General features: G+C 40.7%; 1 protein-coding gene across 1 annotated transcript in view; it reads left to right on the top strand.

Annotated features, from left to right (window-relative positions):
- Window positions 1-26,163, top strand: part of LOC117528748 (E3 ubiquitin-protein ligase RBBP6-like) — a 58,661-nt gene extending 32,498 nt beyond the window's left edge. The window contains exons 8-17 of the mRNA XM_034191380.1: window positions 859-959; window positions 1,171-1,332; window positions 2,079-2,179; window positions 2,275-2,359; window positions 4,445-4,502; window positions 4,808-4,859; window positions 7,002-7,157; window positions 13,597-13,710; window positions 15,228-16,671; window positions 26,036-26,163. Of these exons, the coding sequence (XP_034047271.1) occupies window positions 859-959; window positions 1,171-1,332; window positions 2,079-2,179; window positions 2,275-2,359; window positions 4,445-4,502; window positions 4,808-4,859; window positions 7,002-7,157; window positions 13,597-13,710; window positions 15,228-16,671; window positions 26,036-26,098 (2,336 nt within the window). The 3' untranslated portion in view covers window positions 26,099-26,163. The remainder of the gene's footprint in view (window positions 1-858; window positions 960-1,170; window positions 1,333-2,078; window positions 2,180-2,274; window positions 2,360-4,444; window positions 4,503-4,807; window positions 4,860-7,001; window positions 7,158-13,596; window positions 13,711-15,227; window positions 16,672-26,035) is intronic.
- Window positions 26,164-26,557: the final 394 nt, after the last annotated feature.

Raw genomic sequence — 26,557 nt, 5'->3', positions numbered from 1 at the left:
GTCACCAACTGTGGTATGTCTGTTAGGTATATTGCCCTAAAGAAGCCTACTGTCTTTGGAGTCTAAGTCACGTAACTGTACTTAAAAGCCTTCTGCAGAAAAGTGTGACTTGTCAACGGTAAACTTATCAACATTTTCCCTGGGCTCCATGGGATACTGCAGACTATGCATTTGTCTTTTAAAACTGTATATATAAACACAGAGGGTGTTAATCAGCATTTAAATTTACGTACTTCTAAATGCTGGAACAATGATTCCCAAAATGTGGGCTGTGGACCCCTGGTGGGCCTTGAAGGTACTGTAGGTGGGTCCTGAGCGGTTATTTAAAAATCAATCAATGAAAATGTTGGCTTTTAAAATTTAATTTTGTTTAAACTTTTCCAAACAATAAAGGTGTGTGTGTGTTGGGGGGCAGAGGGGTCACAACTATGAACTGAACAAAAGTATAAACGCAACACTTTTATTTTTGCTCCTATTTTTCATGAGTTGAACTCAAAACATTTTCTATATACATGAAAGACCTATTTCTCTCAAATACTGTTCACAAATCTGCCTACATCTGTGTGAGCACTTCACCTTTGCTGAGATAATCCATCCCACCTCACAGGTGTGGCAAATCAAGATGCTGATTGGTTATTGCACAGGTGTGCCTTAGGCTGGCCACAATAAAAGGCCACTCTGAAAGGTGCAGTTTTATCACACAGCACAATGACACAGATGTTGCAGATTTTGAGGGAGCGTGCAATTGTCATGTTGACTGCAGGAATGTCCAACAGAGCTGTTGCCTGTGAATTGAATGTTGCGTTTGTATTTTTCTTCAGAGCAATATGCTGAAACATTACTTTATCTCCTACTCAGGTATTCGAAATGCCTTGCTGGAGTCAGAAGACCACATCTGTCCTAAATGTGGCAAGTCGGTCTCTCCAGACACCCTGACGGCAAACAATTATCTCAGACAGGTGAGAGATGAACGTGCTCAAAGGATTGATGGCTGAAGTTACACTAAACTTGCATCTGGATTTCCAAAACCAGATTTTCTTTGTCAGCATGGTTAAGGTCCAGCAGATCTGCTCAGTCGCCTCTTATTGAAGCAAATGGAACATCTGCTTTATCTTCTGCTGCACAAACCAACTTATGAATGCAGTTTTTTTTGTCTTTTTCTCCACACAGGTTGTGAATAACTTTATGAATGAGAGGGGCTCCATTAAAAGTAAGAGAGCACAAAGCACCTCCCCATCCCAAAATCTAACCTCAACACCAGAGCCTGTCCCAAAACTGCCCCCTATCAGTGGAGAGAAGCAGACGCTCTGTAAACCCGCCCACAGCCAGCAGGTTCACTTCTCTCCAAAATGCTGAATGTTGTATTTTTTAAAAAGTGCATGTTACTTAACAAAAGACAGAAACTCAATATAACACATGTGCACACAACAGCATGTACTGTTGCTGAACATAAGTACTTTTAAATTCCAAAAATAAGCATGATGGACAAATAAATGTGCGCTCAGCAACATATTGGATGTTATTTGATGCAGATAAACAGAGTTTGCTGACCCACAGCACTGGAAACACAACAGTAAAACTATTATATTTTTTATATCAGCTCTTTAATTTTGGATTTTTGTGGTATTGTACTTCTATTATTGGAGTTTGTTTTGTTTCGTCTTCTGATACCTGTGAAATTAATATTATTCCAAACCCTACCCCTGTCTATTTCTTCACGTAATGTGGAGTTGCGTCAGGAAGGTCATCCGGTGTAAAACCTGTGCCAAATCAACATGCAGATCCACCTCCGATTTGCTGTGGCAACCCTGAGCAAAGACAAGGCAGCAGCCAAATGGACTTACTACTACTACTACTGCTATTATTATTATTATTATTATTAAACACATGTTTTTCAGTATACAAATCACAGAACTCCAAAACTAGTAAAACAAACTCCAACTTATACTCTGTAAAATATGGTAATTTGTCTTTAGTTACTGGTTTCCTGATTTTTGTGGGGGTTACCAGACTGAATCGTGATATTCTGTGTTCTTTTATGTGTTGAATATTTAATTACTCTGACATACTGCCCACAGCCTGCTGACCAAGCAGTCGAGGCTCCTCCCACACTAACAGGCCCCAACTCTGATTCCAGCACAACGTGCACAGACCTGGTGTGCCTACAGTTGCCTGACGAGTAAGACCGCAAACACACGGAGATGTGTGTAAAGTCAGAAAGTGTTTGTGGGAAGGTGTTGGTACTCATGTTGTTGTATTGTTTTATTCACTCAGAGATGTTGTAGTGAAGACGGACAACTCAACATCTGATGTTCCAACAAATGCCACAACTGCTTCAGCAGCTTCTTTGAAACCAGCAGTGAGGACATGCACACTCGCACAACAATACACATTATAGTAACATTACGTCCATCCAGGGTTGTTACTCATGCTAACATTTGATTTACTAGCAGAAATGCCATTAGTTAGAATCCATAATGCTAAAGATGACAATAAATAAGCTCTTATCATATTATACTATTGTCAGAGAATGCAGTTAGAAAAGGACTCTGTAAATACTGGACATGGATGCTGTCTTTTTTATGTGGGAGGGGACAGCGGTGATTGTAAACATCATTGAGTGTACTGTTGCTCGATACTCTGCTCAAGTAAGCTGACGACTCTGCGGCGTTTACACATAACGACAAGTCACGAATGGCATAAATTATACATTCTTGGCCACTGATCACGAATGTGATGATTTGAGGCAGAGGCATCAAGCCTCCTCAGGAACTGCTGCAACCTGTTACCACGCGTTACGATTAATGGCACGTGTTGCTGGCGAATTATCAGGAACCATTCCGCATGGTCAAGAATAATGTTCCACGCTATTGCACGTAATAGTGCATCATTATGTTCTGTCACATTGTGAATGAGGCATATTGTCTCCACACACCCCCATATTCATCTATCAGCTGCTGAACAATTCAGATTGCTCCAGTTTGCTCCTCAAAATCCACAGCAGAAGAACTTTGTGACTGCATGCTTAGTTGGGCTCTGTGCCATTGGCTGGTGCAGAGAGGAGGAGGAGATGGAGAGAGCCAGATGTGTGGCTCCACGCGGCTCTCATCTTGCACGTTTTTCCAAGCATCAGGCACATGCAGCAGGTGGAACACCTGCAGGAGCATGCTGATGAGCACTGGAACAAAACTTATAGCCGACTTGGCATCACTGTCCTTCTTCAGCATACTGCAGCAATGAAACTGAATGCAGTGCAGCAGGGTTTAATTGTGCACACATCAGAGAAGAACGCTGTCACACTCTATTAAGGATCACCACTAATCAAGATGGATTAACACACTTGGTTGCGACCTCCACGACATGAGGCGAAATGAGGGTGGTGTGTGACATTCATGGAAGATTTTTTTGACAGCCAAAAACATGCTCCACGAAAATCACGAATCACCACCAACACGCACTATTAAGAAATCTATTCAGATGCGTTAAGTCACATTAAGAATGTCAGGAATGTGCCAAGAATGACACAAATATGTAACACATGACATGTTACACATGACATTCCTGCCTATGTGTAAACGCACCATAAGGGTTACCTGTAGAGTCCCAGTCTGTTACATTTAAAACCCATGTTTCTAAACTGCTAAAGCACCACTCTTGAGAGCCTTAAACCCATGGGGGGATTGAATTTAATTGCACAATAAAGTAACGGTCATCAATTATTCGCTTTGTTTGTTTTGCGCTCGAGTCCTAATATAGCCGCCAAAAACTGCACTCCGGGCTTTAGCATGAGCCCATCCAAAAAAAAAAAGAACAAATAAATAAAATCTGTCATTGGTCCAATATGAGATCCCTGCTGATATTTTTACAGTTGTTAGATATCATTTGATCTCACTTTTAACTGCAAATAAGAGGAGGTCAGTATAAAAAATAAAAGAAAAATTGCAGCAAACATATTGTTAGACATTTTGGGTTTCTTTTAGCATTATAATGCAATTCCAGTTTTGCCCAGAAAGACACATTTGGTAATTTCTAGAAGCTTTCATGCCGTTTGCTTCAGCTTCTTTGTCTATGTAAAATCCAGAGGGCTTGATTTCTTTTTATAGGGTGTGTGTGTGTGTGTGTGTGTGTGTGTGTGTGTGTGTGTGTGTGTGTGTGTGTGTGTGTGTGTGTGTGTGTGTGTGTGTGTGTGTGTGTGTGTGTGTGTGTGTGTGTGTGTGTGTGTGTGTGTGTGTGTGTGTGTGTGAGAGGATGCTGCTAAATCTCAAGGGGAAAGATGTTGCCTCAGATGTGAAGGCAAACACAACTTCACGGAGGAAGCTTCCACACAGCAGAGTTCAGAAAATATTTAATCCTTATGGGCACAGAAACATAAAGAAACACTGATGTGGACTCGCTGGTTAAAGATTTTTTTTTTTTAATTATTTATTTATCCATTTTAAACCAGGTTTCTGTGGCAGATCAGCTCCCTTCGGTCAGTGGGAACCTGCAGTCATCCTCTACAGGTGGGTCCTTTGTCCAGAAACGGTCTACATGATGGGGGGGTTCTTCCTCCCAAAACACATGAGCGCCCCCCTGCTGCTCACTTACTAGCTCTCGACCCAGCCAACCACAGCTCCACTCGTTGCTCTAAATACATTTTGGTGATTGTGGAGCTGGAATGATGAAGCTTCACTCACACTGATCCTGATCGTGGGTAACAAAAGTTGTTGTTTTGAAGTAAATGTTGAATTTAAACAATGAATTGACTGAGTTTCAGATCTGTTCTCATCATTAATACAAGCTAAAGCTGTGTTCTCTGAATCTGAAGGTCTACCCCTGAAACCGTCAGAACCTTCGGTTTTGTCCACCAGCATGAACAGGTCAGTAAACTACAGCGTATCTGAGTATTTCTGTCTGTACAGTCACCGAGGTGGGTACGTTTGTTAGCAGGATGTGCATTTAATTGATTTTTAGCAGAAAAATGTTGTAACTGAAAGAATCTACTGAGTTTGGATAATGATCTGGATCCAGATCATTGATTTACTGTTGAAGGTGGAAAAAGTGTAATTATTTGTCTTCTGTCACATGGTCACAGATTTTATTGTCTATGAGCTGAGATGGTACATGTGACTGTACATGAGCATTAGACTGCATTTGGGGTTCAAATTTGATTTTTTTTTTTTTTTAAGCAAATTTGAACCCTATATATATATATATATATATATATATATATATATATATATATATATATATATATATATATATATATATATATATATATATATATATATATATATATATAATGAGGTCTATTAGGAAAGTATCCGACCTTATTATTTTTTTCAAAAACCATATGGATTTGAATTACATCAGACATGCTTGAACCCTCGTGGGCATGCAAGAGTTTTTTCACGCCTGTCATTCGCCTGTGGGCAGTCTTTGAGTGAGGAGTCGTCCACCCGCTCGTCGATTTTTTTCATTGTTTAGGAATGGCTCAGAGACTGTTGCTTTGTTTGATAAAAATTTTTTCAAAACTGTAAGGCACAACTGAGTGGACACCATTCAATAAATTCAGCTGGTTTTCGGTAAAAATTTTAATGGCTGATGAGAGATTTTGGTCTGGTAGTGTCGCTTTAAGGACGGTCCACGGCGCCTGACGGCGATCTGCGCTTTGAGGCGGCAGCATCTCGCCGTTTCAAGTTGAAAACTTCCACATTTCAGGCTCTGTTGACGCAGTAAGTCGTCAGAGAACAGAGAACTTTCAGAAGAAGTCGGCATGAGGAGTTTATTCGGACATTCCATTGTTAACGGTCATTTTGTAATGAAAGAACGTGCGGGCAGAGTCGCATGTCGGGCTGGACCCGACCGCGGGGGGTCGCGGCAGGAAAAACACCTCAGTTGGAAATCTTAACGGGCAAGTTGGAACATGCCCAAGCTGTTAAACAATTTCTCAGTTACTCACTTGTTGAAAGCCATTAAAAGCCGCCTGAATTCTACAAATGGTTTTCAACACGGAGGTGTTTTTCCTGTCGCGGCGCACACAGATTTGCCGAGTCGTCACGGAAACGACTCGGCGAATTTGCGCGTACGTCTTTCATTAAAAAAAAATGTCCTTAAACAGTGGAATGTCCGCATAAATTCCTCATGCCGGCCTCTTCTGAATCTTCTCTGTTCTCTCACGATGTCCTGGGTGAATTAAGCCTTAAATTAGGATGTTTTCAGCTCGAAACAGGCCGACGACAGCGCCTGGAAGCGCTGCAGGATGTCCCGCTCCGTGGGAAGTCCTTACACCGACAGAAACACCCCATAATCTCTCATCAGCCGTTAAACTTTTCACAGAAAACCAGCTTAATTTCTCGAATAGTGTCCACTCGGATATTCCTCACAGGTCCAGAAAAAATTTTGATAAAGCAACGCGCGCCGTCTCGAGCAGCGTGTGAAACAAAGGAATTCAGCCGAGAGGGCGGGACCACATCTCACTCAAGGCCTGCCCACAGGGAAATGACGTCACCGACACGCGTGAAAAAACTCACGCATGCGCACGAGGGTTCAAGCATGATTGGTGTAATCGCATGTCATTCAAATCCATATAGTTAAAAAAAAATAATAAAAGGGTCGGTTTATTATCTAAGAGACCTCGCATATATATACACATACATACAAAATAATAGTGTTTTAAAAAAAAAGTGAGTAAAGCTCAGAAGCTTTGGAATAGCTTTTTATTTCGACACACACAAATTCATTGGGAACACGACGGATTCCAAATCAAAACATCAGGAAAAAGTTGTCATATTTATGACTTTACAGAAAGTGAGTAAAAAGGAATATTGGACTGTTTAAAAAAATGGCTGTCTGAGTATTTGCGTGTATGGAATTAAAAGCTGTTATAAGGGTTTTGAGCTTTACTCACCTTTTTCAACACATTGCGATTAGTATGTGTGTGTGCGTGTGTCCAGAAATCTGAGATTATATCATTCTTTGTGTTTTTACTGGTGCTCTTAATCATCTCTGGGTTGCATCAGCGTTCCCTGGTACAGTGCGACTCCGCAGGGTGCGAGCATCTACCCCCCCACAAGCCTCCAGGGGGGTCCCGCCCCTTCCCTCTGCTCTTCAACCACCTCCATCCCAGCCCTCATCCCCAAGGACTGGAACATACTCGGCAGAAACAACAGGAAATGGTACATTCAGACAAGTGTGCATTTACCCCAACCGAGAGTCAGACACTCAAGCATTTCAATTTAAACATTTAAGAGTGAATATCTCCAAATAAACAAAATAAATCTCCAAATCAGAAACCTGTTTGTTTTTTTTGGTTTGACATAATTTCATTATCAATGTGTTCATCCTCGTGATGAAATTAGCTGTCTGATATTAAACCAGTGATTCCCAACGTGTGGCCGGTGAAGGTACTGCAGGTGGGCCGTGGTCTCCTTGTGAGCTGCATTAGTACTGTAGGTGGGCCATGAGAGGTCATTTAAAAATAGTCATTTTCAATTTTGTAACAAAATTAAATAATTTTGAATTTATATCAGTTAATTGGGCAGCACAGTCTTGTTTGAGGGCGGGCGCTAAAGGGCTAAAGTATGATGTAATTTCTCTACTTCCAGGGACAGAAACACGGCACTTTCTGATTTTCTGGGCAAATTACACGCAAACAAAGTGAAAATACAAAGAAAAAATGACGATGGAGTGGAAAGTGGACGTGTTGCGGTTTGTTTATTGCTGGAGCTCAAACATGTTGAGGCGGTTTTGCAGGCGAGAGAACATACCTACTCTGCTTCGGTGATTGCAGCTGAAAACAAAACGGTACACCATTTTCCTGTTAGAATTGACGCTGTTTGTTGGAAGAGCATATCTTTCGACCATATCCCCAAAGATATGCTGTACGGCGAGCTAGCCACTGGCTCCAGACCCACAGGACGGCAACATCAACCCAATAGACCTAGAAACATCAGCAGCAGACCGTGACAGCTGGCGGCTTACCACCAAGAGTGGCATCCAGCTGGCTGAAGCGAGGAGGGAGGAGCATTGGGAAGAAAGGAGACTCCAATGACGAGAGCGAGCAGAGTCAGCACCCACAGAAACAGGAAGTTATACCTGCAACAGAGTCTGCCGATCCAGGATCGGACTCTTCAGTCATAGCAGGCGCTGCAACTCAACTACCGACTGACCCACGGCGCAGCTCCATTGTCTCCCGAGACAGACGGATGCCAGAAATTGTCGGAAGAGACTTATCCTCAGGTGGAGTGTGGGAGTGTCGGCACAAACCATTCGGAGGATGGAGGTTTCAGCGGAAACCATTTTAAACCAGCACACCTGCTAGGTGACGGCAAGTACGAGGGCTGTCAATAAAGTTAAGGTCCTTTTTTATTTTTTTCAAAAACTATATGGATTTCATTCATATGTTTTTACGTCAGACATGCTTGAACCCTCGTGCGCATGCGTGAGTTTTTCCACGCCTGTCGGTGACGTCATTCGCCTGTGAGCACTCCTTGTGGGAGGAGTCGTCCAGCCCCTCGTCGGAATTCCTTTGTCTGAGAAGTTGCTGAGAGACTGACGCTTTGTTTGATCAAAATTTTTTCTAAACCTGTGAGACACATCGAAATGGACACGGTTCGAAAAATTAAGCTGGTTTTCAGTGAACATTTTAACGGCTGATGAGAGATTTTGAGGTGATTCTGTCGCTTTAAGGACTTCCCACGGTGCGAGACGTCGCTCAGCGCTCTCAGCCGCCGTCATAAGCCTGTTCAAGCTGAAAACCTCCACATTTCAGGCTCTATTGATCCAGGACGTCGTGAGAGAACAGAGAAGTTTCAGAAGAAGTCGGTTTCAGCATTTTATCCGGATATTCCACTGTTAAAGGAGATTTTTTTAATGAAAGACGTGCGGACGGGTCCGCGCGTCGGCTCGCAGCCGCCGCAATGCTCCGCCACAGGAAAAACACCTCTGTTGGAAGCCTTGAGGACAAGTTGGAACATGTCCTGCTGTTAAACAATTTCTCATATACTCACTCCACTGAAAGCCATCAAAAGCCGCCTGGATTTTACAAATGGTTATCAACACGAAGGTGTTTTTCCTGTGCCGCCGCACCGCGTCGGTTGCGTCCCGACGCGCGGACCCGTCCGCACGTCTTTCATTAAAAAAATCTCCTTTAACAGTGGAATATCCGGATAAAATGCTGAAACCGACTTCTTCTGAAACTTCTCTGTTCTCTCACGACGTCCTGGATCAATAGAGCCTGAAATGTGGAGGTTTTCAACTTGAACAGGCTGACGACGGCGGCTGAGAGCGCTGAGCGACGTCTCGCACTGTGGGAAGTCCTTAAAGCGACAGAATCACCTCAAAATCTCTCATCAGCCATTAAAATTTTCACTGAAAACCAGCTTAATTTTTCAAACCGTGTCCACTTCGATGTGTCTCACAGGTTTAGAAAAAATTTTGATCAAACAACGCGCCAGTCTCTCAGCAACTTCTCAGACAAAGGAATTCCGACGAGGGGCTGGACGACTCCTCCCACAAGGAGTGCTCACAGGCGAATGACGTCACCGACAGGCGTGGAAAAACTCACGCATGCGCACGAGGGTTCAAGCATGTCTGACGTAAAAACATATGAATGAAATCCATATAGTTTTTTAAAAAAATAAAAAGGACCGTTACTTTATTGACAGCCCTCGTATGCTTTTAAGTTTACTGAGCCGGGCTGAATGGTTTGTGCTGAAACTCCCAGACTCCACCCGGGGATTCTCTGCTGTGTTTGTGCCGGCTGTCCTCAGATGTGGTAGAGAAGCTTGAATCTTCAACTGGACTGGGACTGTGCATCAAGCAACCCAGTCCAGTCGAAGATTCAAGCTTCTCTACTATGGAAACCACCTGGACAACTGAGAGCCTTCACAGAAACGTCCTCAGATGTGGTCAAATCCCACGATAACGCATATGTGTTCAAACGAGACTGCACTGCCCCATTGTTTCGCCACTATTATGTTGGGGGGAACATTATGTTTTCACCCGCTCAATGTGTGCACCCATCTGTAAACTTTGCATTTTCACACGACTAACACCTTGTCTGACTGAAGCCCTTTCTTAGTGGTGTACTGGGAGAGACTACAACCCCTGGCATATATTATGGAATCACCGGCCTCGGAGGATGTTCATTCAGTTGTTTAATTTTGTAGAAAAAAAAGCAGATCACAGACATGACACAAAATTAAAGTCATTTCAAATGGCAACTTTCTGGCTTTAAGAAACACTATAAGAAATCAGGAAAAAAAAAATTGTGGCAGTCAGTAACGGTTACTTTTTTAGACCAAGCAGAGGGAAAAAAAAATATGGAATCACTCAATTCTGAGGAAAAAATTATGGAATCATGAAAAACAAAGGAACGCTCCAACACATCACTAGTATTTTGTTGCACCACCTCTGGCTTATATAACAGCTTGCAGTCTCTGAGGCATGGACTTAATGAGTGACAAACAGTACTCTTCATCAATCTGGCTCCAACTTTCTCTGATTGCTGTTGCCAGATCAGCTTTGCAGGTTGGAGCCTTGTCATGGACCATTTTCTTCAACTTCCACCAAAGATTTTCAATTGGATTAAGATCCGGACTATTTGCAGGCCATGACATTGACCTTATGTGTCTTTTTGCAAGGAATGTTTTCACAGTTTTTGCTCTATGGCAAGATGCATTATCATCTTGAAAAATGATTTCATCATCCCCAAACATCCTTTCAATTGATGGGATAAGAAAAGTGTCCAAAATATCAACGTAAATTTGTGCATTTATTGATGATGTAATGACAGCCATCTCCCCAGTGCCTTTACCTGACATGCAGCCCCATATCATCAATGACTGTGGAAATTTACATGTTCTCTTCAGGCAGTCATCTTTATAAATCTCACTGGAACGGCACCAAACAAAAGTTCCAGCATCATCACCTTGCCCAATGCAGATTTGAGATTCATCACTGAATATGACTTTCATCCAGTCATCCACAGTCCACGATTACTTTTCCTTAGCCCATTGTACCCTTGTTTTTTTCTGTTTAGGTGTTAATGATGGCTTTCGTTTAGCTTTTCTGTATGTAAATCCCATTTCCTTTAGGCGGTTTCTTACAGTTCGGTCACAGACGTTGACTCCAGTTTCCTCCCATTCGTTCCTCATTTGTTTTGTTGTGCATTTTCGATTTTTGAGACATATTGCTTTAAGTGTTCTGTCTTGATGCTTTGATGCCTTCCTTGGTCTACCAGTATGCTTGCCTTTAACAGCCTTCCCATGTTGTTTGTATTTGGTCCAGAGTTTAGACACAGCTGACTGTGAACAACCAACATCTTTTGCAACATGGCGTGATGATTTACCATCTTTTAAGAGTTTGATAATCCTCTCCTTTGTTTCAATTGACATCTCTCGTGTTGGAGCCATGATTCATGTCAGTCCACCTGGTGCAACAGCTCTCCAAGGTGTGATCACTCCTTTTTAGATGCAGACTAACGAGCAGATCTGATTTGATGCAGGTGTTAGTTTTGGGGATGAAAATTTACAGGGTGATTCCATAATTTTTTCCTCAGAATTGAGTGAGTCCATATTTTTTTCCCTCTGCTTGGTCTAAAAAAGTAACCGTTACTGACTGCCACAATTTTTTTTTTTCCTGATTTCTTATAGTGTTTCTTAAAGCCAGAAAGTTGCCATTTGAAATGACTTTAGTTTTGTGTCATGTCTGTGATCTGCTTTTTTTTCTACAAATTTAAACAACTGAATGAACATCCTCCGAGGCCAGTGATTCCATAATTATTGCCAGGGGTTGTAGATGAAAATTTCTTTTGAAAATGGGGCTTGTACGTCCTCCGACACAGCTTCCAAGGGCTTCATATTGATTTTTGATTCTGTGCAATAACTACAGAACACCCTGTCTGATTGGGGGAAGCCAGAGGAAGGTTCCTTTTGAATTGGGCATCATCTGTTATCCAATATGGCCACTGCTGATGGCAACTTGACTCTTGTTTCCATGTAGTAAGTACAGAACATCCTGTCTGATTGAAACCCTTTTTGGTGGCTCATTGGGGGAGGTTTGAGGAATGTTCCTTTCAAAATGGAGGTCATCTGTCATTCAGTATGCCACAATCTTGTTTTTCAGTTTGTACATCATATACAATTCTAATTTGCACAACAAAAATATACCATCTTTAAAACACCAGATTTGCACTATAGAAATAATTTCAAGTCTTAATTGTTACCGCTCTAAAACCATACACAAACGTAACATGCAAGCTTTGACGCCGACCTTCTTGGTGATCTGGAGTCATGTTACATTACTTTTGTTTATCACAATGTACACATGGAAATACTTCATTTTAGTCTCTTGTTGATCAAAATGGTTTCAAGGTTTGGATTAGCCCCAAGATTTTCATATTTCAGAGTGGGCCCTGGCATTCTTAAGTTTAGGAATTGTTGGTTTAGACAGTTGGTGGCTTGCAGGTATGAATTTTTATATCCGCCAAGGACGTAATAAAATAAGTGGTGTTTATTTGTCTGTCTGTTAGCAGGATTACGTCAAAACTACTGCACAGATTTTGATGAAATTTTCACCACTGTTAGATATTAGGGCATGGAAGACTGCATTAAATTTTGGAGGTGATCCAGATCCTAGATCAAAATTTCACTTTATATAGGCGTTGAAGGATTACGTCGGGAAAAAACTACTTCATGGTTTTTCACCAATTTTTCACCCCACATTGGTGTTTGGCCTTGGAAGACTCAATTAAATTTTTGAGGTGATCTGGATCAGGACTTCATTCTGTAGATGTTTAAGGATTATGTCAAAACTACTTCACAGAGGTTTTATATCATGATGTAAAACCAAGATCAGGAAGACACTATTTTGTTTCAGTTTGCGAATTAAGTATCAGATTGCAACATCTCGATCAGTTGGACCATTCTGGATCAGTATGCAATTATTGCATTGTGTTGTGGAATCCAGATCCAGGTCAATTCCAGGTCACAATGTGAATCACATCTTTTATTTTGAGTTCTCGTCAACCCTTGGTGGACGTCAGAAATCTCGGATTGCTCTTGTATTTCAATTTAATTTTTCTCTTAATTTTAGTTTTATTCACAATACCCTAGATTGCAGACATCAGTGTCACTTAACAGTTAACACACTTGCGCCACAGCAAGAAGGTCATGAGATTGCCTCCACCGGGTCCTTTCTATGTGGAGTTTGCATGTTTTCCTGCGTTTGCGTGGGTTCCCTCTAGGTTCTCCGGCTTCCTCCTACTTCCAGAGACATGCAAGTTAGAAGAACTGTAAACTAATTTGACCAAACATTAGTGTGAATGTGTGGCCCTGCAATAGGCTGGTATCCAGCCCAGGGTGCACCCCACGTCTTACCCTTTGACTGCTGAGATGGGCTCCAGTAAGCAGTTATAGAAAATGAATGAATGAATGCCCCAGGTTGCACAGTGTTTCATTAAGATTTAAATTGTGACACCTTCTCCATAGTTTAAGGAGAACACTTGTGGATAATCGAGGCGTGTATGTGCCTGCGGGGCCGGGTTTTCATTATGGGGACGTTACATTGATTAGATTTGTGCTTGATCTCATTTGCTTTTCGCTTGTTCTTCAGGTCACCACAAAGAGACCCACTCCAGAGGAGCTCCCCTATACGGTCTTTCTCCAAGTCTTATTCTCAGTCCAGTATCTTGAGAAGATCCCGATCCCGGTCCAGATCCAGTTCAAGGTATTTCTCAAATGGAAGTTGAGTCAGAGACGTGTAATCATAATTGACGTGAACAAGAAATTGTTGTCCAGAACATTTTGAAGAAGTGGTTCTGTAATATGAGGGACCTGCTCTAAAACCTGGATTCTTCCTCAAGTCAGCAATACCAAAAGCTTGGCCTCACGTTGTCTCATTTGCCAAAGTTGTGTGTCTTTAAAGTATAAATTTAACCCTTCCTCCCCAGAAAGTTGGCAATACTAATGACAGTGCTGCGAATTACTTTATTATTACTATTATTTTTCTGATAACTATTTGCTGCTGTGACAATGCAAATTACTTTGTTGTGGGACTAAAAAACAATTATATTGTAAAATATTAAATTCTTTTGGCTTCTCCCTTTTTTTGCTCTGGTTCGCCACAGCAGCTCCGACATGGATCTGCATGTTGATTTGGCACAAGTTTTACACCGGATGCCCTGATGCAACTCCACATTACATGGAGAATTGGCACAGGTGGTCTTGAACCGGGATCCTTATAAAATATCATTGATAACTTAATAGATTTACTTCGACATTCATGTTATACTGTATAGTCCAGGTTTTCTATAACACTAAAGAGGACTAAACAACACTTGCAGTCCAGCCTCAGTATACCATGGCCCACACAACAATATGTAGTGGCCAACCCAGGGTGGTAGCTATAGTCAGGTAGAGTTAATGAAGGATTGCACAAGGTTCCAAAAAAACCCAACAGTCCTCCAATCATATTGAAAAGTATACCACATTATTTGTCTGATCATAAAAATTCCCAAAAGGTATAGTTTGGACTATTGATGGCTGAATGTTAGTTATAAAAATGGCAAAAATGGTGAAAAAGGTCTGTTTTAGTTTGCTCTAGTTGCTCTAGTTTTGGTTTAAAAAAAAAAAAAAAAAAAAAAAAAAGTGATGCAAATTACTGGTTGAGCTAACAAGTTTAGTAAATGGAATAGTTTTTACGGTGTCAAAAGCTTAGTCTGTATAGTAATGGTCAAACAAGGTCAGTGTCCATTGGATTTCTATGATGTATTACCCTGTAATAATATCTATAATGAATAAGCATAACAAATGGTGCAAACTGTTCCTTTTTAAAGCCGTATTAGCTCAAGCAATAATTTGCATCACGTTTTACCACAATTTGAACAACTTTTAACCCCTGTACAAACTGAAATTGATCTTTATCACCATTTTTGCAGTTTTTAACTCCAGACTTAGATTGTCCAAGCTGTACATTTCTGGAATCTTTATGCACAGACAAATAATGTGGTATACTTTCCAAAATGACTGGAGCATTTTAAAATGTTGCCTGTTTAATCTTTCATTGACCTCTACCTGGCTATAGCTGCCACTCTGGGATGGCAGTATACTGAGGTTGGAATTTAAGTGCTGTTTCATCCCTTGAAGTGGTACCGATTAGGTCAAAACTTGCTTTGTGTTCTTGGGGGAGTGAGTATGTTGTTAATTGTACATGGTTGTGATTGAAATAATTTCTTTCTTTTTTAGGTCCCATTCATCTTATCATAATCACAGACGAGACCTGTCCACCCAGTCACAAAGCTACAACTCTTATAGCTACGGTTACAGACGGACTTGGTCCCCTACACCTTCATCATTGACTTCATCCCAAATTGGTCAAGGTTCCAGGTCCAGGTCACCACTGGATTGCCATAAAAGCTATTGCCACAGCAGCAAAAGGCCATGTCGGACTAGCAACAAAAACTCACGAAGACAGCGGTCACCTTCACCGCATCGTTCCAGATCACCAAGAAGGTCGGCGTCAAAGTTGGACAGTTGTCAATATGATCAGGGTCAAAGTCTGAAGCAAGAACAGTACCAGCAATGGGAAAGGGAATACAGAGAGTGGTACAATGTATACGTTCACAGTTACACTGGGAACTTACAAAACCAAGTTCCTCTCCTCCCCACCCCTCCTACAACTAACAGGCAGGAAGGAGGCACATGTGGAAATCCTTCAGCTTCCTGCTCAGGAGCCACGTGGACCAAAAAGCATTCCACTCCATCACAGTCTTCATCCCAGTCCTCAAGCGACGGCTCTTCAACTCCACCCGGACGCAAAGCTCGGCCAGTCGTGTATCAGCAGAAGGAAGAGGCGTCATCGACTCGTAGTGTTGCGAACTTCACAAATGACAGCAGAAAGCACAAGAATAGACAGGGCACAGAAGAAAAAACCTGCAGTAGAAGTAAAGCCAAAGACGAAAAGGAATTAGGAACCAGAAGGAGCAAAGATCGTGACTCCAGACCTGAAATGAAAAGACACCATGACGAGGCAGTGAGGTCGAGCGACAACAGAGACAGAAGCCCCGGAATGTCTAGATCGGAGCGAAAGAAGAGTCTCAGTCATAAGACTCAATGCAGTGAGAACCTGAAGACTAAACGCACAGATCAACAAGAAAAACTCAGAACCAAATCCCCCAAAGAGTCTGATGGAGATAAGCAACATCACAAGAAGAAAGTTCAGACTCAAGAGACAATCAGCCTGGAGGAGAAAAAGTTGGAGCATCAAAAACAAGAGCTGCACTCTGAGACAACTGGGAAGTCTGAGAAGACGATTCAGGCTGACATGAATGTAGAAGATAAAATTAATGAAAGGACAAAAACAAAGAGAGAAAAAAGTGTGAAAGTAAAACCAGAAGAATGCACCAGTCGTGACCAGAGGGAGGCTTCGGTGGCCGCTGGAGGAGAGCGGAAAAGAGATGGAGAAAAACAAAAGTTGAACTTGGGACTGAGTGCTTGTAGAGGAGGGCAGGATGAGGAAAAGATTAAAAATCAGTGGAAGGAAGGAGAAAAAGCAGAAGAAGTGACGAGTGGTGAGAGGAGAGAGGAGGAAGAGGAGGTGGTGGTTAGGAAGTTATTCCCAGCTTCCCTGATGAAGAAGAGAGATGCTGAAAGAATATGGATGGAAAAAAGACATTCTTATTTCATGCAGGTATGTAAATTTTTCTGAGCACTCAGTGTACAGTTGGGACCATAAGTATTTGGACAGTAATGCTGTCTGTACACCATCACAATTAAAACAATGGTCAACACTGCTTCCATGGAGACGTTGAGCTTTGAGGCTATCTAATTCTAATATGAATGGTGTCACTTTTGTTTTTACACAGACATTACTAAAACAGTTCGTTTTTTTTTTTTTTTTTTTTTTTTTTTTTGCATTTTGTAGCTGCGAGTAACACCTTTGTGTGTTTATTTTTCTTGGTGATTCTTATTTTTTTTTCCCCCTTTATCTATTAATAAGACTGTTCATTTGGGTTCACGTCAGGTGACTGTGGACAGTAGCATAATTCTAGAAAGTCATCCCCCTAAGAAATCCAGTTCAGGGGTGGAAAAAAGCCTCCAACCAAGAATGTCCTTGGACTACAATCAACAGAGGTTGAGCTGCTTAAATGCCCCAACTGGTGATAATTGTACTTACTCTTGAGGAGGAAGGTTCAGGGAGGAGTGTCTGAAAAGGAAATCAGTGTTTTGCTTTGAGATGCTGGTGCTAGTAGGACATCTAGTGGCAATAAATAATTTTATAGCACTTAACAAAAAATTCAAAAGGTGCCCTTGGTGGACATAATAAACTTCAGAAATCACATGAACATAAGTATTCGCACCCTTTGCTCAATACTTTGTTGATGTACCTTTAGCAGCAATTACAAGTCTCAAGTCTTCTTGAATATGATGCCACAAGGTTGGCGCACCTATCTTTTGGCAGTTTTGTCCATTCTTTGCAGCACCTCTCAAGCTCCATCAGGTTGGATGAGGAGCGTCGATGCACAGCCATTTTCAGATCTCTCCAGAGATGTTAAATCAGATTCAGGTCTGGTCTCTGGCTGGGCCCCTCAAGAACATTCACAGAGTTGTCCTGAAGCCACTCCAGTCTGAGGTCAAGAATGCTCTGGAGCAGGTTTTCATCCAGGATGTCTCTGTACATTGCTGCATTCATCTTTCCCTCAATCCTGACTAGTCTCCCAGTTTTTGCCACTGAAAAACATCCCCACAACATGATGCTGTCACCACCATGCTTCCCTGTAGGGATGGTGCCTGGTTTCCACTGGTGGGCACAAATCCAATAATCCGATAACCACTAATTATCGAAGATAATGTTTTCATTATCAGATTATCTTTTCAGATAACTTTGAAAACCATTATCGGACTAATTATCTTCCGATAAGTTTTTGTCTGATAATTTTTAGACCATTAACGTGGTAAACAAAGCTGAACAGTGATCAGGCTCCACGGACAACAGCATTAAACTCTACTGCCTAAAACTCTCGTGAATATATTCTCTGGGTTTATAGACGTTATTATTGTGTTTGCATTTATTAAATTCCACGCATCTTAAACGTAGCAGACACGGATTATCTGGAATTGTGTTTTGGCAAGTTTTCACGGTCTCTACTGCCATCTACTGGCCAGTAGTGTTCATGGCAGTATTCGCCCTGAAGCTGGGCAGACACTGTATATTTTCAATCACTGTACTCGGTTCCAGCTCAAACTGTACGACAGAACCACACGGTGTAAAAGTTCAGAGCACACGATTTACGTTTTCACACACGTACATTCAAAAACCACACGTCGGACTCGTGTTTTCAGAAGTAAAAACGTAAACAGAAGCTTTTTTTTTTTCAAACTTAATTTACATTTCTTATTTTTTACAAAAACTCTCGATGGGAGACATCAAAGTTAAAAAAAAAACAAAAAAAAAAGACTTTACATGAGTTGAAGAATAAGGGGGAAAAAGAAACAGAAGCTGCTGTCCCAAAGAGAATATCACTGTTTATGCTCTCTGTGGTGTTTGCACAGGCACAGTGTGAGGTTGGACGCTTGTAGTGCTTCAGCAGCGGGATACCCTCACGACAGCCAACCAGAATATCAAACAGGTTTGATTTTCAGCTGACCATACGATTGGCGATCAGGAGGTGGTCGTGAGATGTTAAACGCAGCTCGTTACTCCATGTATACTACACGATGCAGGATGCGCGATTAACCTGAAACTCTGCGCGATCCAAAAAATTCTCGCACGAATGAAAAATCAACTGAAAAAGGGCCAAAACTCACACAGTGTAAACCCAGCTTAAGTACTGAACGTCTGGCACCAGTAGATCATGGCAGTGTTCTATTTATTTTGACACCGGTTATATCAGACGGTTATCTAATTACAACTTGGCTTTTTTTTTTTTTTTTAACAAATAAAAAAAATGGCATATTTTACAAAAGCACATTTATCTGTAAACACCAATATACAACACACCTCACATTAACGTGTTGGTTTACATAGAATGAATGTCAACCAATCAGTGTTAGCGGAGGCATATTTTACCCAGAATCCTTTGCCATCTGTCTGTGTTTGTTGCAAAACTTCAGAATTAGTGCATTATTCAACATTAAAAGATATGTTATATTTTAACTTTGTACAAATGACAGAATTGACATTAATGGAGTTATTCTATCAGTATTTATTTTATTTATACACCAAACCATGAGTCAGCACTGCTTTATTTTCCAAGATGTCCACCTGACAGTAACCCTGTTATTGAGTAGAAAGTTGAGCTTCGCTGCTCCTCTTGACTGCTTCTGTGCTGGAAGCCATGTAGTAAACAAGAGTTTCCAGCAGGGGGTAGGGCGCACAAAGACAGAATTGCTGACTCATTGTTTGGGTCTGTCATTGCCTTTGATGCTTCCAGAAGCGATCATGGTGTTAAAACTCAAAATCAGTTTAATAGCTGCAAGTGTACTGGAGACAATACTGGAATTTATCGGTTATCTGTAGCTTCTGATACATTTTTGGGTGGTTTATCGGTTTAGCTTTATAAAAGACAACTTTTCAATTATCTGTTATCCAAGCTAATTTTTTGGTTATCTGTGCCCACCACTGCTGGTTTCCTCCAAACATGACGCCTGGCATTCATACCAAAGAGTTCAATCTTTATCTCATCAGACCAGAGAGTTTTGTTTCTCATGGTCTGAGAGTCCTTCAGGTGCCTTTTGACAAACTCCAGGCAGGCTGCCATGTGCCTTTTACTAGTGGCTTCCATCTGGCCACTCTACCATACAGGCCTGATTGGTGGGTTGCTGCAGAGATGGTTGTCCTTCAGGAAGGTTCACCTCTATCCACAGAGGAATGTTGGAGCTCTAACAGACTAACCATGGGATTCTTGGTCACCTCCCTGACTAAGGTCCTTCTGCCCTGATCGCTCAGTTTAGAAGGGCGGCCAGCTCTAGGAAGAGTCCTGGTGGATCCGAACTTCTTCGATGATGGAGGCCACTGCACTCATTGGGACCTTCAAAACAGCAGAAATGTTTCTATACTCTTCCCAGATTTGTGCCTCGAAACAATCCTGTCTCTGAGGTCTACAGACAATTCCTTTGACTTCATGCTTGGTTTGTGCTCTGACATGCACTGGCAACTGTGGGACCTTATATGTAGACAGGTGTGTGTCTTTCCAAATTATGTCCAATCAACTGAATTTACCCCAGGTGGATGCCATCTAAGCTATAGAAAGATCTCAAGGATGATCAGTGGAAACAGGATGAACCTGAGCTCAATTTTGAGTGTCATGGCAAAGGCTGTGAATACGAGGTCTGTGAGAAAAGTAACGGACCTTTTTATTTTTTTCAAAAACTATATGGATTTGAATCACGTGCGATTACATCAGACAAGCTTGAACCCTCGTGGGCATGCAAGAGTTTTTTCACGCCTGTCGGTTACGTCATTCGCCTGTGGGCTGGCTTTGAGTGAGGAGTGGTCCACCCCTCCCGTCGGAATGTCTTTGTCTGAGAACTTCCTGAGACACTGACGCTTTGCTTGATCAAAATTTTTTCAAAAACTGTGAGGCACATCGAAGTGGACACCATTCGAGAAATTCAGCTGGTTTTCTGTGAAAATTTTAACGGCTGATGAGAGATTATGGGCTGTCGCTTTAAGGACTTCCCACGGAGCGGGACGTCATGACGCGCCCTGAGCCGCCGCTGTCTGCCTGTTTCGAGCTGAAAGCTTCCAAATTTAAGCCTCTGTTGACCCAGGACGTCGTGACAGAACAGAGAACTTTCAGAAGAGGTCGGGATCAGCAGTTTATCCGGACATTCCACTGTTAAAGGAGATTTTGTAATGAAAGAGTGCGGACGGGTCCGCGCGTCGGGACGCAGCCGGCGCCGCGCGCCGCCACAGGAAAAACACTTCCGTTGGAAGCCTTAAGGACAAGTTGGAACATATCCAGCTGTTAAACAATTTCTCAGATACTCACTCAACTGAAAGCCATCAAAAGCCGCCTGGTTTTTACAAATGGTTATCAACACGGAGGTGTTTTTCCTGTGCCGCCGCACCGCCCTGGCTGCGTCCCGACGCGCGGACCCGTCCGCACATCTTTCATTAAGAAAATCTCCTTTAACAGTGGAATGTCGTGATAAACTGCTGATCCCGACCTATTCTGAAAGTTCTATGTTCTCTAACGAAGTCCTGGATCAACAGAGGCTTAAATTTGGAAGTTTTCAGCTCAAAACAGGCAGACAGCGGCGGCTCAGGGCGCGTCGCGACGTCCCGCTCTGTGGGAAGTCCTTAAAGTGACAGCAACAGTCCATAATCTCTCATCAGCCGTTAAAATTTTCACAGAAAACCAGATGAATTTCTCGAATGGTGTCCATCGATCTGCCTCACAGTTTTTGAAAAAATTTTGATCAAGCAAAGCGCCAGTCTCTCAGGAAGTTGTCAGACAAAGAGATTCCGACGGGAGGGGTAGACCACTCCTCACTCAAAGCCAGCCCACTGGCGAATGACGTAACCGACAGGCGTGAAAAAACTCACGCATGCGCATGAGGGTTCAAGGTTGTCAGATGTAATCGCACGTGATTCAAATCCATATAGTTTTTGAAAAAAAATAAAAAGGTACGTTAGTTTTATCACAGACCTCGTACTTATGTACATGTGACTGCTTAGTTTTTTATTTTTAATAAATTTTCAAATATAGCAGGGGTGGTGGCCAAGTGGTTAATGTGCTTGGTTTCAGTGCAGAAGGTTCCGGGTTCAAATCCCACCCCTGCCACATTTCTCCATGTAATGTGGAGTTGCATCAGGAAGGCCATCCGGCGTAAAACCTGTGCCAATTCAACATGCAGATCCACCTTGGATTTGCTGTGGCGACCCCGAGTGCAAACAAGGGAGCAGCCGAAGGGACTTACTATTAAATTTTCAAAAATCTCAAACTTGACACATTGTCATTATAGTGTATTGTGTGTTACAAACCATTATTGAAAATTTATGCAAATTGTGAATACCCACAAACTGTTAATAATTTTGCTGCAAACCGTGAATAAAATATCACACAAAACATGAACATGGTTTTCACAAAACGTAAGTCAATAAACATGAATATCATTTGTCACATATGTATGTTCTTTCAGTTTAAGTAGTTTATGGGTCAATTACGTCAGGAAATCTTGATCATAAAACTCTAGCGCCACAAAAGTTTTGTTTTTTGGTGGGGGATTCACTACCAAAAGATTTGTGTCAACACAGTCTTAATTTACATGATCTAGCACATTCTCAGTTTGGCCTATGTTCTATTAATTGCACATATCACCAATCATTAGCTGTACATTAATACTACCTGTACACCGCTGTTTTAAAGTTATTATTGTACATATGTTTTTTTAATGTTTTTGAAAAAAAAAAATTGTATCCATTTGCAAAATATAATTTTCTCTCAATCATACTATTTATATGGCGGTCACATCCATATTTCGCAACAGATTGACGGGCTTAAATTCACTACGTGATATATTATTCCAACCAATAGCTGCACAAAACAAAATGACTTCTATAAAACAGAATTTTTTTTTATGTTTAAATGTGCATTATATTTGTTTCATGTGAATCTTTTATTATTTAAAAACCAACGTTTTTGAAGCTACGGAAGCGTATTGCATTCACTTGATAAATTTATTTTTTGTCTGGTTTTTGGAATAATTATTTCTGTTTTTCTGTTTTTCGGAGTAATTTGTTTATGGTTGGTTTTTCAGGGTAATTTTTTTTTTTTTTTTTTTTTTTTCCTCTGAGATTAGAGAGCATTTGAGGACGCATTTATTCATAGAGAGCTCAATTTGGTAACAAACATGACATTGTTCAGTTTGATCAAGTTTTACTTTGATCTGGGTTTAAGACACTGGGAGATTGTCCTGTCTTTAAGTCATATAGATGGTATTATCATTAGTTTGTCGATTCTACACAGGCACCTGAGGACTGTTTCAGAAAAAATACTCAAAAAATGGGGGAATTGCCACAAAAAAAACCCTCTGAAAAACAGGAAAATAATTACTCAGAAAAACTGGAAAAAATAGTCAAAAACCAAACTAAGAAATAAATTACTCAGAAAAACAGAAATAATTATTCCGAAAAACAGACAAAAAAATAAATTACTCAGAAAAACACAAATAATTACTCAAAAAATACCAAAATATAAATGTATCAAGTGAATGCAATACGCTTCTATATGAAGCAACTAAAATGTAGAATGAATACTGATAGAGTTCAATCTAACACCATAAAAATCCAACTTGGGCTTTAAAGGAATTGACCATAAATACATTTTATCAGAAATGCACTATTGTGTATTAATTATATATTCTTTGGTAATAGGCTAAAATGTGCATCTTTGCTTTGCAGTCAGATTGCTTCAGCCCATTCCTTTCATTATCACTATCAATTTATATTCATATTCGATTTTGTACTATGATTTTGTGTGACTCTGAATAAATTTATTGAATTGAAAAATTTAATTGTCTACTGAAAGGTTGCCGCATGATATAACATTTCATAGTTTAAATTTTTCTGTGATATTACTTTGTAAACGATAGTTAGTCATTTTGGGGACAAACAGCTGACTCCTGACTTTTTTTGTCCCCAGAGTGATCGAATTTGCTACATCTTTACAACTGGCCATTTGATAAATTTCTGTTAAAATGTATCAAATTATAATATGTAAATATTTCTCCTGCTTTATCGTCACTTGTGATTCCACACATCGTGAATAGGCATTTATGCTGGTTCTCAAGACCAGGCACCTAAGTGGCTCTACTATACTCTTTTCTGCTCTTCTATTTTACTCTTCCTTTTTAGATATTTAGATATACCTTAGTATACTAGCATAGTTCCATCTTAGAATTGGAATATAATATATAAGATATACCTACTGAATTTTAATTTTCATGTATGTTTCTCTTACTCAGGTGACTTTAGGATGACGGAATAAATAGTAAAATCCACAAAGAAGTGCACGAGTTACTGACAAGTTGAATATATATTTTGGAAAATGTATGCATTTTATATCTTGTTCTTGTGGTTTGCTCCATTAATGATCAAAAATGAATTTATAGTGACACGAAATATCCATAAACATGAAGAAATTCACATTTTGCAAGATGTGTGTTCACATTTTGTGATATATTTTTTCAGTATTCACGTTTTGCAAGTCACGGTTTGCGGATAATTCACAATTTGCAGCAGATTCACGTTTTGGGGGTTAATGAGGGTGACTTACAGTAGTGTTCAGAATAATAGTAGTGCTATGTGACTAAAAAGATTAATCCAGGTTTTGAGTATATTTCTTATTGTTACATGGGAAACAAGGTACCAGTAGATTCAGTAGATTCTCACAAATCCAACAAGACCAAGCATTCATGATATGCACACTCTTAAGGCTATGAAATTGGGCTGTTAGTAAAAAAAAAAAAGTAGAAAAGGGGGTGCTCATAATAATAGTGTGGCATTCGGTCAGTGAGTTCATCAATTTTGTGGAACAAACAGGTGTGAATCAGGTGTCCCTTATTTAAGGATGAAGCCGGCACCTGTTGAACATGCTTTTCTCTTTGAAAGCCTGAGGAAAATGGGACGTTCAAGACATTGTTCAGAAGAACAGTGTAGTTTGATTAAAAAGTTGGAGAGGGGAAAACCTATACGCAGGTGCAAAAAATTATAGGCTGTTAATCTACAATGATCTCCAGTGCTTTACAATGGACAAAAAACCAGAGACGCATGGAAGAAAATGGAAAACAACCATCAAAATGGATAGAAGAATAACCAGAATGGCAAAGGCTCACCCATTGATCAGCTCCAGAATGATCAAAGACAGTCTGGAGTTACCTGTAAGTGCTGTGACAGTTAGACGCCTGTGTGAAGCTAATTTATTTGCAAGAATCCCCCTGCAAAGTCCCTCTGTTAAATAAAAGACGTGCAGAAGAGGTTACAATTTGCCAAAGAACACATCAACTGGCCTAAAGAGAAATGGAGGAATATTTTGTGGACTGATGAGAGTAAACCTGTTCTTTTTGGGTCCAAGGGCCACAGACAGTTTGTGAGACGACCCCAGACTCTGAATTCAAGCCACAGTTCACAGTGAAGACAGTGAAGCGTGGTGGTGCAAGCATCATGATATGGGCATGTTTCTCCTACTATGGTGTTGGGTCTATATATCGCATACCAGGTATCATGGATCAGTTTGGATATGTCAAAATACTTGAAGAGGTCATGTTGCCTTATGCTGAAGAGGACATGCCCTTGAAATGGGTGTTTCAACAAGACAGTGACCTTAAGAACACTAGTAAATGAGCAAAATCTTTGTTCCAAACCAACAAAATTAATGCCTCGCAGATGTGAAGAAATCATGAAAAACTGTAGTTATACAACTAAATACTAGTTTAGTGATTCACAGGATTGCTAAAAAAGCAGTTTGAACATAATAGTTTTGAGTTTGTAGCGTCAACAGCAGATGCTGTTATTGTGAACACCCCCTTTTCTACTTTTTTTTACTAATAGCCCAATTTCATAGCCTTAAGAGTGTGCATATCATGAATGCTTGGTCTTGTTGGATTTGTGAGAATCAACTGAATCTACTGGTACCTTGTTTCCCATGTAACAATAAGAAATATACTCAACCTGGATTCATCTTTTTAGTCACATAGCACTACTATTATTCTGAACACTACTGTATGAGGCAGATCAATATGTGCACAGTTCAAAATAGTGTTTATTTATAGACTATTTTACTTGCAGGTTGTGCACATGAAGACTTTTATGAAGCCTCTTTTTCCCCTCCTCTCGTACACCATTTTGACTTTTGTTCACATGTATACTTAAGCATGTGAGCCTCCAATGTGAGGGTCTTTGTGGCAGATTCCTACACATCTTTAGTGGACACAATGAAAACTTAAGCTTCAACATTAAACCACATGTGAATTTTACTTTTTCATATGATGTCTAACTTAAAGCACTTAAAATTGCCCATTGCCTGACATTTCTCTGTATCTTTGTGTAGGAATCATGGAGAAAGAGCCACGAACAAACAGGAAGTGAGCGATGTGCTGAGACAAGAAAGTGAAGCAAGCGGAAAAGATGATATTCACTGAGAACATTAAAAGGAGACTGTTTATCCTTTTTCTGACAAAAAAAAAAAAAATCCTGTGGTTATATTTATTTTGCAACTTATTTTTTGTCTCTTCTGTGAAAAACTGAAAGCATGGAGATAAATGTAAAGGAAAAAAGCACTTTATGATGTCACAGGCATAAAAGCTAGTTCTTACTTCATGCAGATGTTACGTGGCGACAGTGTTTGTCAAAACGGTCATCCAACGTCACTACACTTATGAGGCAGTGACAAACACTCTTACGTTGAAGTCAGTGTGTCAGCCATCAGTTAAAAAAGAAGAGGAGGAAAAAAAACCTGGCTCTAATAAATAATGACACATTTGCTCAGATTGCTGGAAACTGTTGCTGTTTCTGAGCAGACAGATTTAAATGAATACAAAAGATAACCGCCTGGTCCACAGAGGTGTATTCA

Source organism: Thalassophryne amazonica, chromosome 16 (assembly GCF_902500255.1).
Source record: "Thalassophryne amazonica chromosome 16, fThaAma1.1, whole genome shotgun sequence".
In the NCBI taxonomy this organism is placed as follows: Eukaryota; Metazoa; Chordata; class Actinopteri; order Batrachoidiformes; family Batrachoididae; genus Thalassophryne; species Thalassophryne amazonica.
Note: the sequence above shows the minus strand (reverse complement) of the source record. Positions and strands in the feature narration are given on the sequence as shown.